General features: G+C 31.0%; 1 protein-coding gene across 4 annotated transcripts; it reads right to left on the minus strand.

Moving 5' to 3' along the window:
* Positions 1-1,051: 1,051 nt before the first annotated feature.
* On the minus strand, positions 1,052-16,310 carry LOC125064158 (blood vessel epicardial substance-like). Of its 4 annotated transcripts, none has more exons than XM_047671004.1 (8): positions 16,068-16,310; positions 7,632-8,000; positions 7,239-7,441; positions 6,643-6,837; positions 4,785-4,893; positions 2,499-2,610; positions 1,988-2,167; positions 1,052-1,839 (listed from the first exon to the last, which is right to left on the minus strand). In XM_047671004.1, exons 2-8 carry the CDS (start codon positions 7,956-7,958, stop codon positions 1,625-1,627), a joined length of 1,341 nt encoding a protein of 446 aa, XP_047526960.1. In that variant the 5' UTR covers positions 7,959-8,000; positions 16,068-16,310; the 3' UTR covers positions 1,052-1,624. The 4 variants fall into 4 exon arrangements, with proteins under 4 accessions (XP_047526960.1, XP_047526957.1, XP_047526958.1 ...); XM_047671001.1 differs by having other exon boundaries at positions 7,632-8,004; XM_047671002.1 differs by having other exon boundaries at positions 7,632-8,004; positions 15,965-16,310.
* Between the last annotated feature and the right edge of the window lie 4,228 nt (positions 16,311-20,538).

The raw sequence follows: 20,538 nt of genomic DNA on the forward strand, positions 1-20,538 counted from the left end.
TATTACTTTTAGCTTTTAAGTGTTTATTGAACGACAATGCCAGATTGAGCCCTAAATGAAAGCAAATTACTAAGAAATAATTATGTAATGAACTTACAAGGCAACATTATTCTCAAATCACTTTTAAGTAACTAAACATCTAATATAATACATGACTAAGTTCATTATTTTCCACGCTAGAAGCTTATTGAAGCATCTTCTAGTAGATTTGTAATGGTTTGATAATCAATACGTGGCCATTGTCATTCAAAATGATTTATGTAGTTAACTGAAAAAAGCCTACAGTTTACAAAAATGTATAATTTCATTTTCTTCATTAGTGAGCATTTCAGTCCCAGTAGATTATGAAAATTTACTTTTATCGCTCACTGCTTTATTTTAATATTTTAACTAACTATTACACATATACTACAAATAATAGTACGAATGAATCCAAAGGACATTTTATATGCGTTGGATATTGTTAAAATGTTTAAAAACAGTATTTTTCTGCAATTAAATTCGGATCAATTCTTATAAAAATGGGATTAAGCATTGTGATCATCAGTATAATCACAATGTTTGTTCATATTGAAACAGTTTTCAATATGTAAAAAAGTTTAAGAAGACTCATAGTAATTATAAAGTTGAACCTACAACTGATATAATTGTCTTCGCTATGTGTATATTTGCAATATTTTTTTGAGACCATAATAATGGAAGCGCCCTTTGGATTAACAAAAAATACTTACTTAGGTACTTTTTATTCTGTACAACATAACTATAAAATCTCTCTCTAAATAGTCACATATTTTTTTATGGACTTAATAACAATAGCTCTATTTTGACTTCACTAAATAAACGTAATAATAATTTCGATTAAAAACAATTCTAATTTCTGGTAAAAATGTAATCTAATGTAAAAATAAATTGATGTGTATTTATAATTTAAGAATCTCTTGTAATGGTTTATCGTTCCCTATAGAAAAATAAACATAAAACAACAAAATATAATTATTTATACATATGAATAAAAATATATTAAAATGTTATTCGTTATATCTAGCCGAGTGATTACCATACAATTCTAGCCGAGATAATTTCAACATTTTTACAATTGGAGTTCATATCAATTTGAAAAATCAGCTTCGTAGTCAAAATTATCTTTCATTATATATCACGAATAACCTCGAAGCAATCAAACGTCAAGGGAGATGAGCGGTAAAACGAATACAATAAAATACATTTACTTCTAACTAGATAGTCTACTTTTCACACAATAATTACATTTTAAGTTTTATAAACACTGTTTTTGCACAATCTGTATACAGTCCGATACTAATCCACATCATTGCACTGGTCACTCCCTGATTAGTGAGCACTAAGTGTTTCACATTGAAAGCGCGATTTGAGCGAACGAATCTTGTCACGTAGTTTATGGGGAAGCTCATTTTTTTCTATATAACAGCACCTAGCCTCCGCAGAGTCTTGCGATCTCGTACAGAGGTAAAATGTATCGATGCTAAAAGTCTGTCGTGTGTGGTATCGTTCGCTCACGGTCGGGTCAGGGGAAGTGGGGTGAACTGGGGGAGATAGAGGCGGGCGCGACCAGCGGCACCAGCTCGGGCTGGGGCCGCGGCCCGCGTCACACGGCCGGCTCCGAAGGGCTCTCCGCGAACTTAACCTCGCGGCTACGTCGGAACGAAGCGGTGCGGCGTGGTGGGCTACGGCGACGTACGGGCGGCTGCAGACTCGCCGAGGACGCTTGTGTTAATAGTCGAGGTGGAGGAATCACGCTACGGCTAAATGGTGAATGTCGAAGAAATTGGCGTGCAACAACCGGCTGCCAGTACGAAGACCCTGTAACGTATATTTTATTCGTAGAGTTTTTTTTATAAAACACATAGAGCTCTTATTTATTTAATCAAACGTATTTTTCTCCATAATTTGTAAATAATCTTCTAGGGGATATATTTAAGCTTATTTACACAATTATTTATTCCATTACCTTTTGTAGAAGTAGATCTTGCTCTCCACGCAAGGCTTCGCAAGCGACCGCGCGCTCCTTCATGGACAGCATCGACGCTGGCTGAACGTGTAAGGTGTGGCGGTAAACCCTCGGCCTCAGTACCCACTCCTGCACCCAGTCCTTCGCTGACTGAATACAGTTTGTGCGTGATATCTTTGCCTTAAAAGATACAAAAAAAAAGAAAAAACTTAGACTGTCTCGTGTGTCGTGTCTCTCAGTCCCCACTGAGCACAGGCTTAATGAAAAGCGAAATTTATACCCATTAGTGGTCAATATTTTTTTATGAATAATTTAATACCCGTGGTCTTTCTTCAAAATAAATTTATCATTACGCAAAAGTCAAAAATATTTGAGAATTATTATCGTGCATCTTTAAATTGTTTTTAATATGTAAGATGTCATATAAGTTATAACAGAATATTATATACATAGGTTTATAAAACCTTAAGAAGAAAGAAGGAGCATATAGGATGACGAAAAGTGGACTAACCTATGAGACAGTCGAGTACGACCTTAAGGGCTGGGCGATGACGCAGCACGCGCTCGAGGCGCATGCGCGACCAGCACACGCACGTGGATACCTCCTCCGCGACCACAGTCACCTGCACGATACATAATCTTTCTCCCTTAAGAAAAATACCCCAAAATTTTTTTGTTATTTGGATTAATATTGTTTATACAATATGAGAGCAATCGCCACTGTAACAATTAGATTGACTATAATTTGGAAATCATCGTAGTAAAACTCCAACATCTATTGGAACAGTTTGGCAGAATAACCTCTAAAACTTTTTCAATAAGAACAGAGACGTTCACCTAGCAGTGGGTAATTAACAGGCTCTTACTTCCGAATTAAAATATTGTATTTTTTCGATATGTTATAGAAAATATTAATAACCAATTTAATTAAATTATAGATTTAAAGATTATACGTAAAATTTTACGTATAATATTTAATTATTTGAAATATTGACTGTTATTGTTAATGCACATATGCTAACGAGTACCTAAAAGTTATCAAAACTCTTATAGGAACAAAAATAAAGTACAGAAAGGTACTAGTAATTGCTGGTAATTGTACGACGAAATAGTAATGGAACTTATACTCGAAAAACAATTTTTAATTGAATATGCCATGGCATAAACAGCGATTTCCAAGAAAAAAAAACATTTATAGGTATCACTTACACTAGTTTTTACGTGATATTGATCTAAATTTGAAATTATGAGTCAAATGTAGAATAGCCAAAGGCGAACTAACAATAAAGGGGTATTTCATAATTATTTGGTAGGTAATTGACTTATAATGAAAATTAAAACACGTAAAAAATTTAAATTTCTACTATTTCAATCTTTTCTGCCAGTGATTTGAGTTACGCCATAACACGTTATACTTGTAGAAAAACATGTAAGTATGAGTAGAAATGAAATTTCATAGTTTTTTTACTGGCAAAGCGAATGTAGTAATTTAACATTTACTTTTCACTGTATTCATTGTTCTTTAAAAGACGTTTTATTATTGACTATATTTTTTATTAAATAGATACCGCAATAGTAACAGTTTTCTGTTTTTGAATTTATTTCCATTTTGTCTATTTGAAGGTTTGTTTTATTTGGTTTTTAATCAAGACTTTATTAATAGGAAAAATAAAAAAGTATGATTATGGATAAAATCAGAAGAAAATATACGTAATAAAATAGATATTCGTCTCAACTTGTTATTTCCAACTATTTATTTTGACAAATCGTCAGTCTCAGCCTTCATCCATTATTCATATCTCTACTTGAATTATTTAAGTTAATCGTACGCAGAATCACAATGACGCTTGTTATTATTTCCCCTGTGAAACGCTAATGCCTTTATTATTATGTTGCATTACAATTTTTCATACTTACTCTAAACTTACAACCTTATTTTCGAACATAATATGAAACATAAACCTTTGTTAATTTTTATATTTATACTGGCACTCTTCACTATAAACACTTTAATATATTTTATCTAGTGTTTTTATTTCATTGTTAAAATTAAAGATTTATTATGAATATGTTTAAAAAAACATAGCTTGTAACAGAATTAACGTATTATCTAATTTAATAATGATTATAGTACAGGCTAGATAACCTAATCCTGTTGTAATCCTGTTTGTATGAAAATCGTGTTAGCAACTATCTCTAATTGGCACTTAATAACTCATTGATATATATATAGATCACATTCATTATCATTATCATCATCATCCGGTTTCATTTTGTCATTTTAAATTAATCCGCATCATATTTCGGTAAAGTTTTCGTTCCCATCATCATGGAATAGTTTTTCAAACTCACGTAATCTACACCATTCAGTAATTGTGAAGATCTCTCTTGATAAAAAAGGTATATAAAACTTCTTTATTTATAGTAATGATATGTAAACTTATGGTTTATTTGGTAATAATATGATATTAATCACATTCACACAAGGTAATAGGGAAAACATTAGGTAAACATTTTTAAAAGATAAGAATATTTTTTAAGTTTACATAGCACAACAACATACGAAAACTCTTTTGTTGAAGATAATTAGTGAAATAAATAAAAATCTTATCAATACATATTCCACTATAATTTATGGAAAACCTTTAAATTAGGTGTTATCTTTTCAATAAACCCCATACTCGTTAAATTGATACAAAAAGCAAAGAAAAAACGTTTTATCTAGCCTTAATTAGAAGAGTACTACATATATTTTATTTGATATTAAAAAAAAGCAACGTAATAATCCTTTGCTTACCTGGAAGACGTCGTCAGACTGTTCACGGTTCGCTTCCCACTCGGGTGAGTCGACGAACTGGTAAGGCTGTATATAATGAAGATGCGTTTCATCGCAACTCACTCGCATCCTTATAAAATAAAAAAATATACATATTTATATCAAAACACTAACATTATATTCGTAATTATTTTAATGAGCATTCAAATAGTAAAACCGCAGTTAATATTATCATTCTATGTTTGTAGCTTTTGTAGCAATTAGCTTACATTACGTAGACTCGCTTGCTACGTACAGTAAAAGATTCGATTTCATTATTTGGTCGAATAAGAGCTTTCGTTCAAAGTTTTGTTTCCATAGGAAAAGTCATTACACGACTTTAAATTAAACATTTTTATTATAATATAAAATAATACATATGAATTAATTAAGATTGTTTAATTATTTTCGAATACATTAATAAGTTAAACAATATTGTTTTCCTAACTGTTATTTGGGAGTATGAAATAATTTCTGGAAAGTATCAAGTCGTAACTTGTTTAATCGTTTTTATGATTAGCTTACACATGGACAGATAGATTAACATTTTAAGACTTTTAGTGTGATTTATAATCAATGTTATATAAATAAGTTTTATTATAACGCTATAATCGTATGTATAAAAAAATAACTTCGATAAATTTTTTACTTTATTTCTCTACTGTATATTTATTAACTGTTTGGTTAGGTTAGACTAGAGTTAAGCTGTTCTTATATCAATATAATGATATTATATTTAGAGAAAGCATACATTAAATCAATAATTCCTATGTAAGAAATGTAATATACTCAGAACATTAAAATAGTATATAGCAGACAAGCATGAGTGAGTATTGGGCATCAAGATTCAAGACAGCGCAGAACGAACTTACAGCGAAATGGATTCTGACCGCGGCTCAAGTTGCGTGGGCGAAGGAAATTGCTTGCTTTGCCTATTACAACTAACGTGCAGCAAAATGCAGCGCGCTACATCTCATCGCAAACTTTACATAATTGTTCTTTATACTTCAAAACATTTTTAACATTATTACGAGATTTTTTTATTTTTTATAAAATTGTATCGTATATAATAGATCGTATCATTCTTTTCAATTTTATGTATTATATAATACTACGGTAACACTAACGCCAGCTCTTTCGACGTTGAACAACACTTATAATGGCGAGTATTTTTATTCGTCATCAATACTATAACATACATGCTTTTTAAATCACAACCGATATGTCGATACAGATTTAACAAACCTCTTTTTTACTTATAGCACTTAAAAGTGGAAAAGTATTTACAGTATCGTGATAAGTTTCAAATACCTACATGAATACATTTCTAAAGTGATGGCAGACCACTTAGTACGTAATGACGTTATTTCATAATGGTGAGGCAGGAGAAATTAATGGCCGGGTCTCACCTACGTAACATTACCGACATTGACCAAGCCCAAAACTATACGATGCCAGTTTACGATTAAAGAAACTATAAATGTTATTACTACATATTGTCGTATATTAACTATACACTACTAAATTTAAAATCTACTCTAAATGTGCTGTAAATATTAATCTCAGTTTAATTAATATGATACATTCAACTTACTTTATTTTTCCTTGTCTAATAGTAAATAGAAAATGATAATTAATTATTATTTCAATCAATCGTAATTTATTTCTTATTGTAATTTTTTTTAAACATTTTAATTCAATTTAAGTCCTAGTTTTTACGGAATATTCTATGTATTGCGACTCATCGATACACGTACCTACATAACGAACAACTGATCTGTTATCATCAATATAAATCAAACCACGGAGTAGATTTTCGCAACCATGAACTAGTACGTACTTTCCCTTCAATAATATTGACAATCGTTCGTCTGCCGGCGTGACTTCTTCGACCGCGTACGCCTCACCCGGCTCTAGTTTCACGACCCTCGCTTCTCGAGTTAGCTCCTGAAAGTGCTTCTTATTCACTTTCAGAGGCTTGAATAGTTTCAGGTACAAATCAGTCAGCTCTAATGACAACGCCGGTGGAAGAAACCTGAGGAAATGTAGCTTAAAAAAAATCACGAAACTAAGTATTATTGCTATTTAGTTGATGTCTATATTTTGCTATTTGTGTTTCTATTTGAAGTGTGTTAATACTAATAGAACATAGCACATTGTAGAGAACTATCAGAGACCACTAGTCATATTAACTAATTTTAATCTAATATTTCTATATAGATGACTATAGTTAATAAGCTAAAATATCAAAAATCTATTATCTAGTTGATTTATATTCGATATATGTATACATTAAACTATATTTGTTTTAGTCTAACGTGATTAATAATATTTTGGTTGAATGAAACTAATCATTTAATTAAAAAAAAATAGTGTGATAGAAATCTAAATCCTCAGTCCATTCAAGATTTATAATATACAAAGATAAGAACCAACCTTATAATTAAAAAAACAGTGTGTATAGAATTGACGAGGACGAGCGCGAGGCTCCACGCTAGCACGTCGGGTGCACACACCTCGGCGCCCGCCCACATGCCCATCAGTACCGCGCCTGCCGCGGCCAGCGCCCGCAGGACTAAAATACTCTGCTTGAAACTTTTCGGCGCCAGGAATGCAATCGCGAAGCAGAGGTTTGCGGCCTACGTTCAGTGAAAATTGTAATTATTAGACTTATGTAAATTGGCATTGTTAACCATGTTTATTTTTAAATAGGTAGATAAAATGATCTATCCGATGTTCTCGGCTAAGAAGATTTATGAAGACTAATAAGTTTAACATTATAAATTCTACTTAATTTTTGCTTTTTATTCATAAGAATATTTAAGGCACCTGAAAAAGATCTTGCTGAGCGCTGGTCCATTTAGCGCAGAACCAATGGTTGTCATGTTCATCGGTAGAACTAGCGTTAAGAAGCTCGTAGTCGGTATCGAAGGTTGAGTTGATGCGCGAAAGGTTGTATGCTAGCGTGGCGTTGAGCCAGGGCGCGGCGGTCGCCGGCGCGGGGGGGGCGGGCGCCATGCTGCGCTCGCGCACCGCCGCCCGCGCGCCACCGCCGCCGCCCGCGCGCGCCTCCCGGTCCTTGCTCGCGCTCGCGCGCCGCTCACCCGACACGAGACGATTCAGCTGGGCTCTTGCTTTCAGTATTACCAACTCCATCACCACACCCTGCCACTCGCTTGTGCCACTTGCGACTCCACCCTAGCTGCAACAATTTATTACTTCACATACCTATTTGTTATTTCCATTACAATATTACTTCTTTTATCTAATCAACTTTAAGGATATTGCCGCGTACTCATGTTTCAATTTTTTTTGCTACACTTAGCTTCATTACACAAGTCAATGTATTATCTGAACTCGATTTCGATAAAGTAAAACGTACATGTATATCACGTTGATAAAGCAAAGCGGTGTATTTTTGTATGAAATGACCTTATGAGCTGTTATATCTACGGGGATATATATATATATATATACTTTATCAACGGGGATGTAGGATACTCTGAAGCAATCATTCTTACAAATATCCCAATATATAACTCATTATCTGAAACCTTTTTACTACTCGAAATAAACATCTAAAATATATATAATTATATAAACCAAGATTATTAGCTGGAGCTTTCAAGTTATCTAGATTTATTTCTCCCCAATTTAAAAGTAGGTACATCAGTATTATATATCCGCTGGGAGTAATCATTTTATGATAGCTACTTCGTTTTTCAGACAGACAATATTTAAAATATAATATTAACGTATTGTATCGATAAAAATGTCAACCACGGAATTTTTAAAAAAATATATTTTATATTGGAGGTTGATAGTTACCGATACGCTCATATTAAAGTTTTATTTTATATTTTTAACTAGCTGTTTATAATCGCGTTTATGTATGTTTTTTGAATCCGTTTTATTACGTATACTATAATATAAAATTCCTATTGAATTTCATAAACCTTGCATTGACATAAGATATCTAATTTAACATTTAAATACTTGACACCTTGCAAGAAAATTAAATGCGATTTATTGTATAGCTGACTGCAACCGAATAACCTTGATTGTCAACTGTCATTGTTTCCGTGAACAGTATATCAGAGTTGGCATTACGAAAGTCTACTCCGTGGCCCGATTACAAGTCACGAAAGTAATACGACTAACATTTATATTTAAAATAAAAATATCACCATAGCCCATAGAGGTGTCGCGATGACATTTAGCCACTGGATAAATGGAAAAGTCATATGGTTGGGAAACAGACTTAAAAAATTGCTTATCGTTTTATATTTTATGAATAAAATAAATTTAGCATCTGTATGTTTATAATATCAAAGGAAAATATGTTCCATTTTTGACATTCAATTTCAGTTTTTAATTTATATTATATAATAATATATATTAAAACAAAATAATTCTTGGTGATGTAGCAAACTGTGACTTATCGAATGTACCATAGAGATAGTCACCAATAGTCCACGGTAAGTGAATAAATAACAATTCCAGTAAAACTTTACCCATTTATCAACTTTTAAATCATCCACTACAAAGTAAATTTAAGTTTTTATCAGAAAGCAATATTAGATTTGTTGGCAGTTACCATCTCCTTACCTAAGCTTTATTGTTTTCACGACGTACATATGTTTGTGTCTTTTTTATTTTTATATTCTCAAAGATATGAATATAGAGATATGAACTCAAAATAAATTGTACGATTAACCAACAATCACAATCATTAATAACTATTAAATGGAAAAAAAATTGCTTGTAAAAGACAACTTAAAATGTTCTCAACTTTACAATTAAAATTTTAAAAAATACGGAACACCTTCACAAAATCGGTGCAAGAACGTTTTAAAGAATGAATGAACCATTTATGAATGCGCAATACGAAAATGGTTTCAAACGACAAGTGAACTCAAACTTTAAATACACATCATTCTTATCATGTATGTCAGTATCAGTATCAGTCGCCTTTATAAAAAATGCTTTTATTGAGTATGAAACAAGTAAAGTAGGGAGAATTTATATTAATTATTTTAAACGGGAGGGCTGGTTCAGAGGATGCTCAGAGGATCGGAATTGCGACTGGGCGGGGAAATGTTGCTACCATTCCACGCGGTCATGATTTATCAGTAACTATTTTTAATTCTTATTTGTATATATTGAAGGACTCAATGTTAATAATTGTTATGTAAATAAAGATACTATAGTAAAGTAGTATTTTTGTTAATAAAATCACTAATGGGATTCATTCGGTTTACACTAAATTAAATTTTTCAGACCTTAACGGTACGAATAAAGTAAGCCCTGTACATATTTTTCTGTTTATTTTTTCACATACTAAATTAATGCCGACAATTTTAATTCTTGCAAAACGCTTTCAAATATTTTCTCAATAATTTTATTTTTTATTTTTTTGTGTGTTATTTGAATCGATATCGATTTCAACCTCAACTGGCTTCTTAGGTCACCTTATAGTTTATTTGTTTCATTAAACTAAATGACGTTTTTTTTATCTTTGCAAAGAATCGCTGAAAAGGTTTCATAATGTTAATATTATTAGCTGAAATTATTAATATTAGTATCTGATTTCCCTCCTTTTAATATTCTGATCATGTGTTTCAATCTCTGAAATGACTGACACGAAATAAAATGAAGTAACAGCTTTTAGCGAAAATTATTTTAACAGTTTTTTCTTTAATCTTGCGGATATGCTGTGTACCACATAAATAGATATAAAATTATTTATCAATCTTATAAAGTAGAGTAATTAAATAACTAACTATATAATTTATGTTACTTGGCCCTGTCTGTATTATTTTAAGCTACTAAAATATTCATTATTTATAATTTATGTTACTTGAATACAAATGATATATATGTTTGTGTTATATTTACTTTACCTAATTCTAACAATATTGTGTATTTATTTACATTATATTTCTATTGTTGTATAAAACATAACACAGACGGCGAATCGACCTTTGAGGGAATAATATTAACTAATACCACCACAGTAAATAGTTACCACCGCCCATAAAAAACAAACATTAACCATTCCTTACATCGTCAATGCGCCACCAACCTTTGTAGTTAAGTTGTTATGTCCCTTGTGCCTGTAGTTGCTCTATATCAGTTAACCTTAAAACCGGAACTTAACAATACTACATATTACTGTTTGGCGGTAGAAAATCTGATGAATATAATTCCTACTAGTACTACTACTAGTTTGTAAATACTTTTTATTGTACACTAAATGTATATAAATACTTTTTATTGTACACCACATTAAAAAAAATAAACATTACAAGGGATACGAAATAAAAGTTTGAAAAAATAACTTGGACTACGACTATTTGTTGATATCGTGGCAGGATACAATATACTTATAAATTGAATTGTTCTTGATTTCCATAAACTTTGCTATTCAAATGGTGAAATATAGTAAGAACTGAGTTTCTTGTTGGGTTGGTGATTCCCGGTACTACTTTCCGAACTGGTGGTTGTTTTACATTTAATTCAATATGTAGCATGACGATTCAAAAGTGCTTTCATCAACGTACTTCAATAAAGAATGTTTTGATTTGATTTGTATATTCCATATAACAATATTTGTTTTTATTCTATTCAATCAATATATAATATTAGAATAACATACAACTCTATTCAAATTAAAAAAAAACACATACACATACATATGAAGATACGTACCAAGTACATTTTAAAAAAATATATAAAAAATAATAATAGTAAATTATAATAAATAACTGAAATAGTAATAGTTATTCTTAGAAATATATTAAATGGAGGATATACTAACGACATTATAAATAGTATGTGCTCTTTATTATAGAATTAACATTGTATAAATTTCACTAGCCCGACCCTAAATAATTGTATGCTTATAAAAATACATACATGTAAATTTAGATACAGTATAAATGTGCTGTAAAAATATATTTGCTGAAACAATTTTAAGATCATTATTCGTTTCTAAGCTAAAATAATTACGTGTGAAACTTAAACACGACTGTATCTTATGAGCATTATATGGCGAGCGTAATATTCTAGAACAATTTAAAAAATATTTTTCATGATATTAAGAGTTCTATTATTATTTTAATCGTAAGTTATATGAACTAAGTCTTTGTATTGTATTGTTTAGATTACTAAACTATAAATTATGACCCGAAACAATCCAAATATATAAGATATAATTTTATTTAAATGATGTTTCCAAAATATTAATAAAAATGTATCATATACTATATAATATAAGCAAAAGCGTAGTTAGACTTTATCTGCCATGTACGTACTACTAACTAAAAGTTTCTCCGAGGTTTGCTGCATCTTCTGGTATAAGTTTTATCTAAATTGTTGTAGCAGTTTCTTGGTTAGGTAAGATATAATTTACTTTTACCATAAGTTGCCTAACATGTCTACCGTCGGTTTTCCTAGAGCAAATTAAATAAGCTTAATCTATATAATCGTGTATTTATTAAGTTAGTATAAACATAAGGATTTTATAACCGAATATTTGTCCACGACACCTAATAAATTTAGCACTGAAGATATTATTTTCATAGAGTGTATGCGTAAACACGATCAAACTAAATATTTCTTCACTCTTTTAAGTGTATCGTCAGATAACGGTCCCATCGGATTAAGATCCGACGGGACCGTTATTTGACGCGACTTAGAGAAATCATGAGTAGGACGAAGTGTTTTCCAAAGCACAAGAGTGCACACACTCACTATTAAATTCGTAACTATTACAGATAATTTCTTGATCTTATCTTCATTGGTATTTTATTGACTCAATTGTACGTAACGTAAGCCCAAGACCTCAAATTTAACAATAAACAAGCAACTGACCCACCGATACATTTAAAGTAAAAAAAGATTGCAGTATGAAATAATATATCGTAATCCAGTATTTTAAATAGAGGTCCAATTAAACAGTTATTCTCGTTACTCTATATGGATGGAAAATGGACAAATGGAAATATAGGTATAAAATATCATCAAAAAAATTAAAGTAAGTATAATATTTGAACTGCAACATACAACGATAGTGACGTGACGGGCTATTTATGTCGATACTAGAGCTGCGATAAGGCTGTCGTGTTTAAGTCGACGGCCAGTGTTATATAATTGCATTAGAGTTTCAAGAAAATTGTAATTCGTTTACAATTAGAAGATTAATTTAAAATATTATAAATTTAATGCGATAAAACATAAACACAATAAATTACAAAAGAGTGTTTAAAAAATACTTTCCTATAAAATAAACAAATAATATAGTTATGTAATTCTCGCATTAAAATGCAAGGTATGTTTTATTTAAAGAGAAAATTTAAATTTTAATCAGTGTAATTTAAATTTCAAATGACCATTTTATTTCGTAAATTATTATAATGTTGTCAACAGGTCAAATTGAAATGAATTTATATATGCATATAATTAGATTTTAACTTTCTTACTTTTATATATGTAACAATATAATTACCATAATATAATCAAAGTAAAAACTTTAGAGATCAAAAGTTCCAGTCTCCATATTTAAAAATCTTATTATTATTTAAATAAAACGTAAATAGAGCTTTCATTAGAAATAGAACAGTGAAGTTAAGCATATAAATTTTAGCCACGATACAATGCCAGCAAGCGCTACAAAACACCCGCAAGCTACGAGTTCCTATCAGATGGAAATTCCTATTGAAACAAATTTTTATTTCAGTGCCCGCGCTACTAAATTTATTTTCTTACGCTATGGACTATTTTAGCTTTTATAATCGATTTCAACTCAAGAATTGACCAATATATAATATATGAATAACTCATAGTATATGTATCCGTTAAGATATGTATTGATTCTATTTTTAAATTTATTAAATTAACTTTTTGTGCCGAAATAATTTAATTTAATTAATTGTTATACATACACAGTACTTTTAATATTAATGTTTATAATAACTGTACGTTTAAATAGATATTTTATTACACACGTAATAAGTATATAGCAAGTATATTTATCTTCCTCAAAGGTAAATAAATAAGTTATATTAACAAAACTTTAAACTACAATTTTACTAAGCCCGATTCGCTATACATACAATTCCATTAAATAATAGTGGTATTCATATTTATTTCAGCTTAGTCATACTCAGTCGGGATGAGATAGCTGGCACTGCCACTAGGCGACAGATTGTCGCGACCGCGCCTCTGACAGCCACCAATATCTTCTTACATATCATCATAATGCGCTCCATCACATTCACTGCTATTACCTACGACAGCTTTTCTTATTTCCTCGTTCATAAATTTATATCAGACGAAATTTTTAAAGAAAATCCAAAACGAATTAACACATCCGTGACATTTGCCCGGTTCAAAAAATTCAGGGCATTTCTAAACGGTAAAAAATATTGTACTGCAAGTAACAACCAGAATCTTATTAAGTAAGCAAAGTATTATGCAAACAGTCCTCGTATGAATTTCCGCTTAAGAACGTTCAAAAAATATCTGCCAAGGTCTAGCCGTTGCATACTTATTACATTGAAACTTTGGCATGTTTTAGCTTTCGTCCAATGACATTTACTGACACGTTAATAACGCATCTTTTGTATTTTCAGTTAAATGCTGCTAAAAATCTCTTCGCCTTTAAGATAACGAAGTCTACGTTTCACATAATTATTATATGTTTCTAATATAGCTATTAATTATATAGTAGTTTGCCAGATTTATTTTGGTGTAAGTTAAAATAGTTTTTACTCGAATATAGGCAGTATTACTCACATATAAGTACTTTATTCATAAAAGGCGATACTGTTAATGTAACTATTTACTAACTTTTGAATTATACTCATTTTGGAATTTATAATGCGATGATAAAATAACATATTTATATATTGTATTACGAACGAAATTAAATAAAGATGGAACATATAAGTCATTCTTATCATATTTATATTTAATATACCTACCATAATAGTTTCATATACGACGTGTTTTGTATCTATATTCGCGTATGCGAAATGTTACATTTATATCTATCTACTTCACATTTAGCAGCAGGAATGGAGGTTAGAGGTTGAATGACATAATTCTCACTGAAAGATGCATAAATTTAAAATCTAGCCGCAAATAAATTTTCCATGAATCTCAGACGTCAGACATTTAAATTCCATAGCGATATATATTACATAAATAAAAATGTTTCTACAAAACCACTTTACTAAAAGACATATTACATGTTTCAATTGATTTATTATTTGAGATATTTTTTTTATCGAAACAAGAAATCAAACTAAGTATATCTTTTATGTGCATACAGATATTTTAAGCTAGAATGAAAGATAGAAATACATGTATAGAATATATTATAGTGTACGACATGAGATTGATGACGACAGCTCGAGCTTATCGACTGGAAGATAACATTGTGTTCTTAATATTGCGTGACGAAAAAGTGAAAACGCGCAATATCATGACTTATTTCCTTACTAAGAATGAACCTTATTTACTAGCTGACTTCGATTAGGTAAAACTAAAAAAACCTCGTCGCGTGCCTCGTGGCTGAGACTATTGATGAATGTTTATATTTATAGTTATTTTAAAAGGATTGTCAAACGTATATAGTTGTTCAATCGTAAATAGCTCGTTCAATCGTTTCTATATGTTACGATGCCTAATTTTTAGGCAGTCAATAAAAATATTAGTTATCAATAATGTTATGAAAGCTAGCTTTTCAATAATAGAGAAAACCATCGCACAGTTGTCTTAATAATACATGAAATCGGCAAGATTATAGTCATTAACATTTTAATTATTCAGAATATATTAAAAAAAGAGATAATAATGATGTTATCTATCAATAATGTTTAAATAGGTAAAGATTTGTTAATAATTCCATGAATATCATAAAATCTGATTTAGATAAACCAAAAATGAAAAAGGTACTCTGTGGATGCCTGCTCGTAAAACATATTTTACTTAACTGTATCTAACAAATTCATTCAACTAGTATAATATGAGTTATTACATCATGAAAGTATTACCTTGTAAAACAACAAATGCTAAATCGACGACTACTAGCTATATACCATAATCATGTTGCGTAGCACAACCTACGCAATCTACGCAGCTTTCACAACCCATACCTAATCGGCGGTAAAAGGTCATGTCCATCTGTAAGGCATTTTTTATCGACCCCGAGATGGCAGCGTCTTTAACCAGCGACGTGAGATGCGAGAGGCCGCTCACCTGAGCAGCCGAGAAAGCGTCCCGTCTCTCCGCCCACTTGTGGCGGTGGCAAATCTAGCAGGGCGTCGGTCACGGAACGTCCGCATATCTTGCACTTTCATGCTGTACCATCATAAAGCACCACAACACGAGCAAGCGCAACACGCGAGTCGCATAGTAGAATTCGAGAGGCACGGAGCGAAGACGCATGCGGCGCGTAGCGTTAGGCGGTGGAGCGCAGCGCCGCGCGGCACTACTGACTGCTTCGCCACACGCCGCTTCGCCGACACGGGCGCGGCCGCCATACGCACGCGCGACCCTCTCCTCCCGTATAGCCCATACTCTCCGCTTTCCCCGCGCCCTTACTCACATCTCGCTACTACTTAGATATTATCAATAAAATTATTGTACAACATAAATTCACCCAATAATAACATACGTATTTTGTACGTTACATGTTAAAAAATAATACCGTAAAATGTTTTTATTTTTTTGCCAAGTTAATTTAGCAAATCGTTTTTAATTTCTATAATAAAAATTAAAATAGTCAAACGCTATAATTTATATTCAATTTACAGGTGTAAAAAAAGGAACGCGACCCATGAACTAGAGAGTACGGAGATAGGATATTGATAATTCGCCATTGATTGATTGGACTCCTAGTATATTTTGTAATATCATTTGATTCGAAGTAAGTGTGTGCTTTTCAGTGTATTAGCCTATTTTAAATCTATTGGCTAAGCTACTTGTACTAGTTCCCTGATTTTATTGAACAAATGCCAAAATCGGACTTTCGTCACATAACTTTTACTTGCTTGATTAAACCTACAGGTACTTTTTATAACCATAAAACACACACATTTTTTTATTATCAACTATAATAATTTTATATAATAGATATAAGAAAAAAAAGTGTTTTTTTAGTAATAAGTAGCTTTATTACACCTTATTTGATATAAGCTACATATATAGCTTAAAGTATGCAAACATATGGTAGAAGCCGGTAGGTGCAAATTACGTGTAATGAAACTATTTATTACTTCTGATAAAATCTAGTTCACCCGAGTGGGAACCACCCAATCAGAACAGCCTACTTAAAAAATCCATATAGAAAATTAATATTGAACGTGGTGATAAAAATCTGATGACAAAAACCAACCATATACGTTTCACTTATATGTAGATGTAGAGATATAAAATTAATTTATTTTATCAATTAATACCCCAACTTCCAGTAATTAGTATTAAAATAAAAATACAGTACTTTTAAAACATAAGCACTACACGTGTGGTAATTGGAAGACTGACCTGATCAAATGGAAAGAATTCCAAGTTTACCAACTTTAGATTCCACGAAACATGGTCGTGATTTGTTCGAGTTTTCATTTAAAAGTTTATTTAGAAATTGTTTGAACGATGAAATTAACGACGTCTTTATTTTTGCCTAAAAAGCATATTTTCCGAGTCGCTAATATTTATGCGACTGGAACACGCGGTTTGCATGGACAAAATTTAAGCTTTTGTCATGTATTATTTCATTTATGAGGCCCTGAAGTACCGGCCTCTACGATTGAATGTATAACTGCGTGACGATTAGTGCCTGGCAGCGCTCCAGCTCTGGATGGAACCTTGTACTGACGTAGCCTTACCGTCTCCACACAAAGTAGCAGACACTATAGACAATTAAAACCCTCTAATTATTTAAGTGTCAGTGTAGTTTTTCTTAAAACCTTCAATTACTCGAAAATGGAAGATCATATATTTCTAATATTATTTAGGCATATTCCTATTAAGATTTCTGAAGTTTATTTTTTCATATACAATGTAGCATTTACAAAGAGATCATTTCATAATTTTAATCTTATATCTTGATTACGTTTACTCTTTATACTTCTAGCCTATAGAACCTTGTACATTTGGCATTCATTAGTATATTTGACCCTTACTAAGAAATACAAATCTTTATCAGCGTTTGTGTTTTATGACCATTTCAAGTTACTAAGTACCGTAGGTATATTATACTGTAGAGATTTTTTGTAAGTTTGCTTCATTATTTTAAGCCAAATTCATTACGTATTAAAATATCCAATAAAAAAATTAAAATGTTCTTATAAACTATAAGTAATGAATTTATTTTATAATTATCTGATATACGAGAATATGTAATGCTAATTGCAAGAGGGCCAGCCAATGAAGTGATTATTTGGACGATTATTTATAACACGTGAAATTTAAGAAAATATATAAATAAATAGCCGTGTGTAAGTCAATTTATTTTTAAAAGTTTTTAGTTAACTTCACCTGTTAGTATTCGCTGAACCAACCTTGCAACTAATTTTTAAACGAGATCCAGTCAACCTTTTACACCGATGATTCTACAATCTAGTATATATATATAGTTAAGTCTAACTTTACTATACTAAATTCGTTTTTGAACATGGAAATAAAAGCCTAGGTAGTTAAAACTTGATTATTATGAATTAAAAAAAAAAACTGTTAGTTAACCTGACATAATAAAACTTTATGGCTCCTTTTATACCGTCGACCAAATAAATAATAACAGCAAGTAGTACTTCTCGACATTCAAAAGAAGATTTTACAGTTTACTAGCTAACTGAGCTATCGATTAGCTTGAGCGTTATTTAGAGCCGCTTTTGTGACTAACGCTACAGGCCATCTGATAACGCTGAGAACGTTAAATCGCATAATGCTTAAGAATGGCGAGTGTGGATAAGAAAGCTTCGTTGCTGTCGGTGCGGTCTGGACTAACCTTGACCACCTCGGCTCGTTGCGGTTGATCCGATCCTTATCTTAGGCTATTGCAACGACCCTTTGAAATGTCAGTCTTTGAATTTTTAAGTCACTTATATAATTTGCAATGAAAACGTAAATTTTCAACACAAAGGTAATGTTGTTTATTCTATATTCGTTGGATTTTATTGATAAATCTGAGACTTAATTTAAGCTTAATTTTCTAATGTTATACTATTCGAATTCTAAATTTTCAGCTGATTAATATGAAGTATTTCAATGGACTTGCGTTATTGTATTGAATGAGGATAACAATATCTATTCTATTATTGTAATTGGACATAATACTCTTTTGAGACCAATGCAAATACTTATTGAATAAAATTAACAAACGTCAATTGACACAAAATGCAGACGTGTCAATCAACGACCAATCCAATTATTGCAATTAGTATTAATTTATTCAAGAAAATAACAATAAATTGCATCCCAATTGATTGAAGCATTAATTACAAAATAGCTGAAATTTTGCATAACAGAAACGAAAATACTTTGATGATTGGCAAACTTTGATCTAGGCCGCTTCGGTTATAAACCTTAAATCGATCTTTATAAAGAAACTCTCTTGCCTCGCTTTTAATGAAGTTTACTTTACTTAAATCACCTTCGAAAACAAAAGAAAGTTAAATTACCTTTTAAACAGGGCTGTGAGTGAAATTTAACTAAACTTAGATAAATGACTGATCATAAATCGAAAATATAAAAAAAAGCATGAATCATTGCTTAATACGTCGTTATTTGCAAAGAGTGGAACGAAACCTAAAATATTATAAGAGGAATTCTCTTACACCGAAAAAAAGAGAATTCTGTCCAAATACAATGGGCGAATTTAAACCACACGCTTAACTTGTTTAATTAAATCGATTTCAAACTCACAAATTTGCAATTATAATCAAATGCTTTTTTCTATTTAATATCTAATGTATATTTAAAATGATCTATAGCAATAATTAATATTTATAAATAATCGTAAATTGACTAACCGTCACTTATGCAGACAACATTTTTTGATAACTTACAGGATCCATTTTTTTTCATAAAAATGAAATGTAGTACTTTTTTATATCCCCAGACAGCCGCATGGAACTTACTTTTTTGTACTATATTTGTTATATTTGCAATAAAGCTTAGTCCGAACATTCCTAGGTTCAGGTTAGTTTCAGATTCATGTGGGAGCCACTGCAGTCACAGGCAAAGGAAATGTTACATCTTAGACACTATTAGTAAAAACGTAATGTAATTACGAAATGTATTGTATAAGGAATTACTTATACTTTTTAAACTAATATTTATGATGAGTTGAATACTTAAAAATTGCTATATTATATGCTATAAATATACAGAATAATCTATGTTAGTATATTTAGTTAGTACCTATATTCATTGTCACTACTTATTTACAATATGTAATGTATACAGTTCTTTTATTTCAGACTCCATCCCTATTATATAAAAATCAATATTCAGGTTTGATATGAATTTAAATTACGAACACACGAATGTGAAATGAAACAGATATTCAGTTACGCATTTCGTTTACATAAATTATGTTATTTCAAAAACAGTAAAATTATGTTAGCGATATAATCTTTGGGTTACGAGTTAAATTAATTTAGAGACTGGAAATAAGGATGTTCTTTACTTATAAATATACTAACGTATCGAAATAGATACGTTAGTA

Source organism: Vanessa atalanta, chromosome 5 (assembly GCF_905147765.1).
Source record: "Vanessa atalanta chromosome 5, ilVanAtal1.2, whole genome shotgun sequence".
Lineage (NCBI taxonomy): Eukaryota > Metazoa > Arthropoda > Insecta > Lepidoptera > Nymphalidae > Vanessa > Vanessa atalanta.

What these genes read in the sequence shown, in the direction of transcription:
- LOC125064158 (XM_047671004.1), bottom strand. Translation starts at nt 7,958, where the DNA reads ATGGAGTTGGTAATACTGAAAGCAAGAGCCCAGCTGAATCGTCTCGTG. An exon ending in CTCAGCAAGATCTTTTTCAG is followed by an intron (nt 7,442 to 7,631) that starts GTGCCTTAAATA and finishes CACTGAACGTAG; the next exon opens with GCCGCAAACCTCTGCTTCGC. An exon ending in AAGATCTACTTCTACAAAAG is followed by an intron (nt 1,840 to 1,987) that starts GTAATGGAATAA and finishes TATACGTTACAG; the next exon opens with GGTCTTCGTACTGGCAGCCG.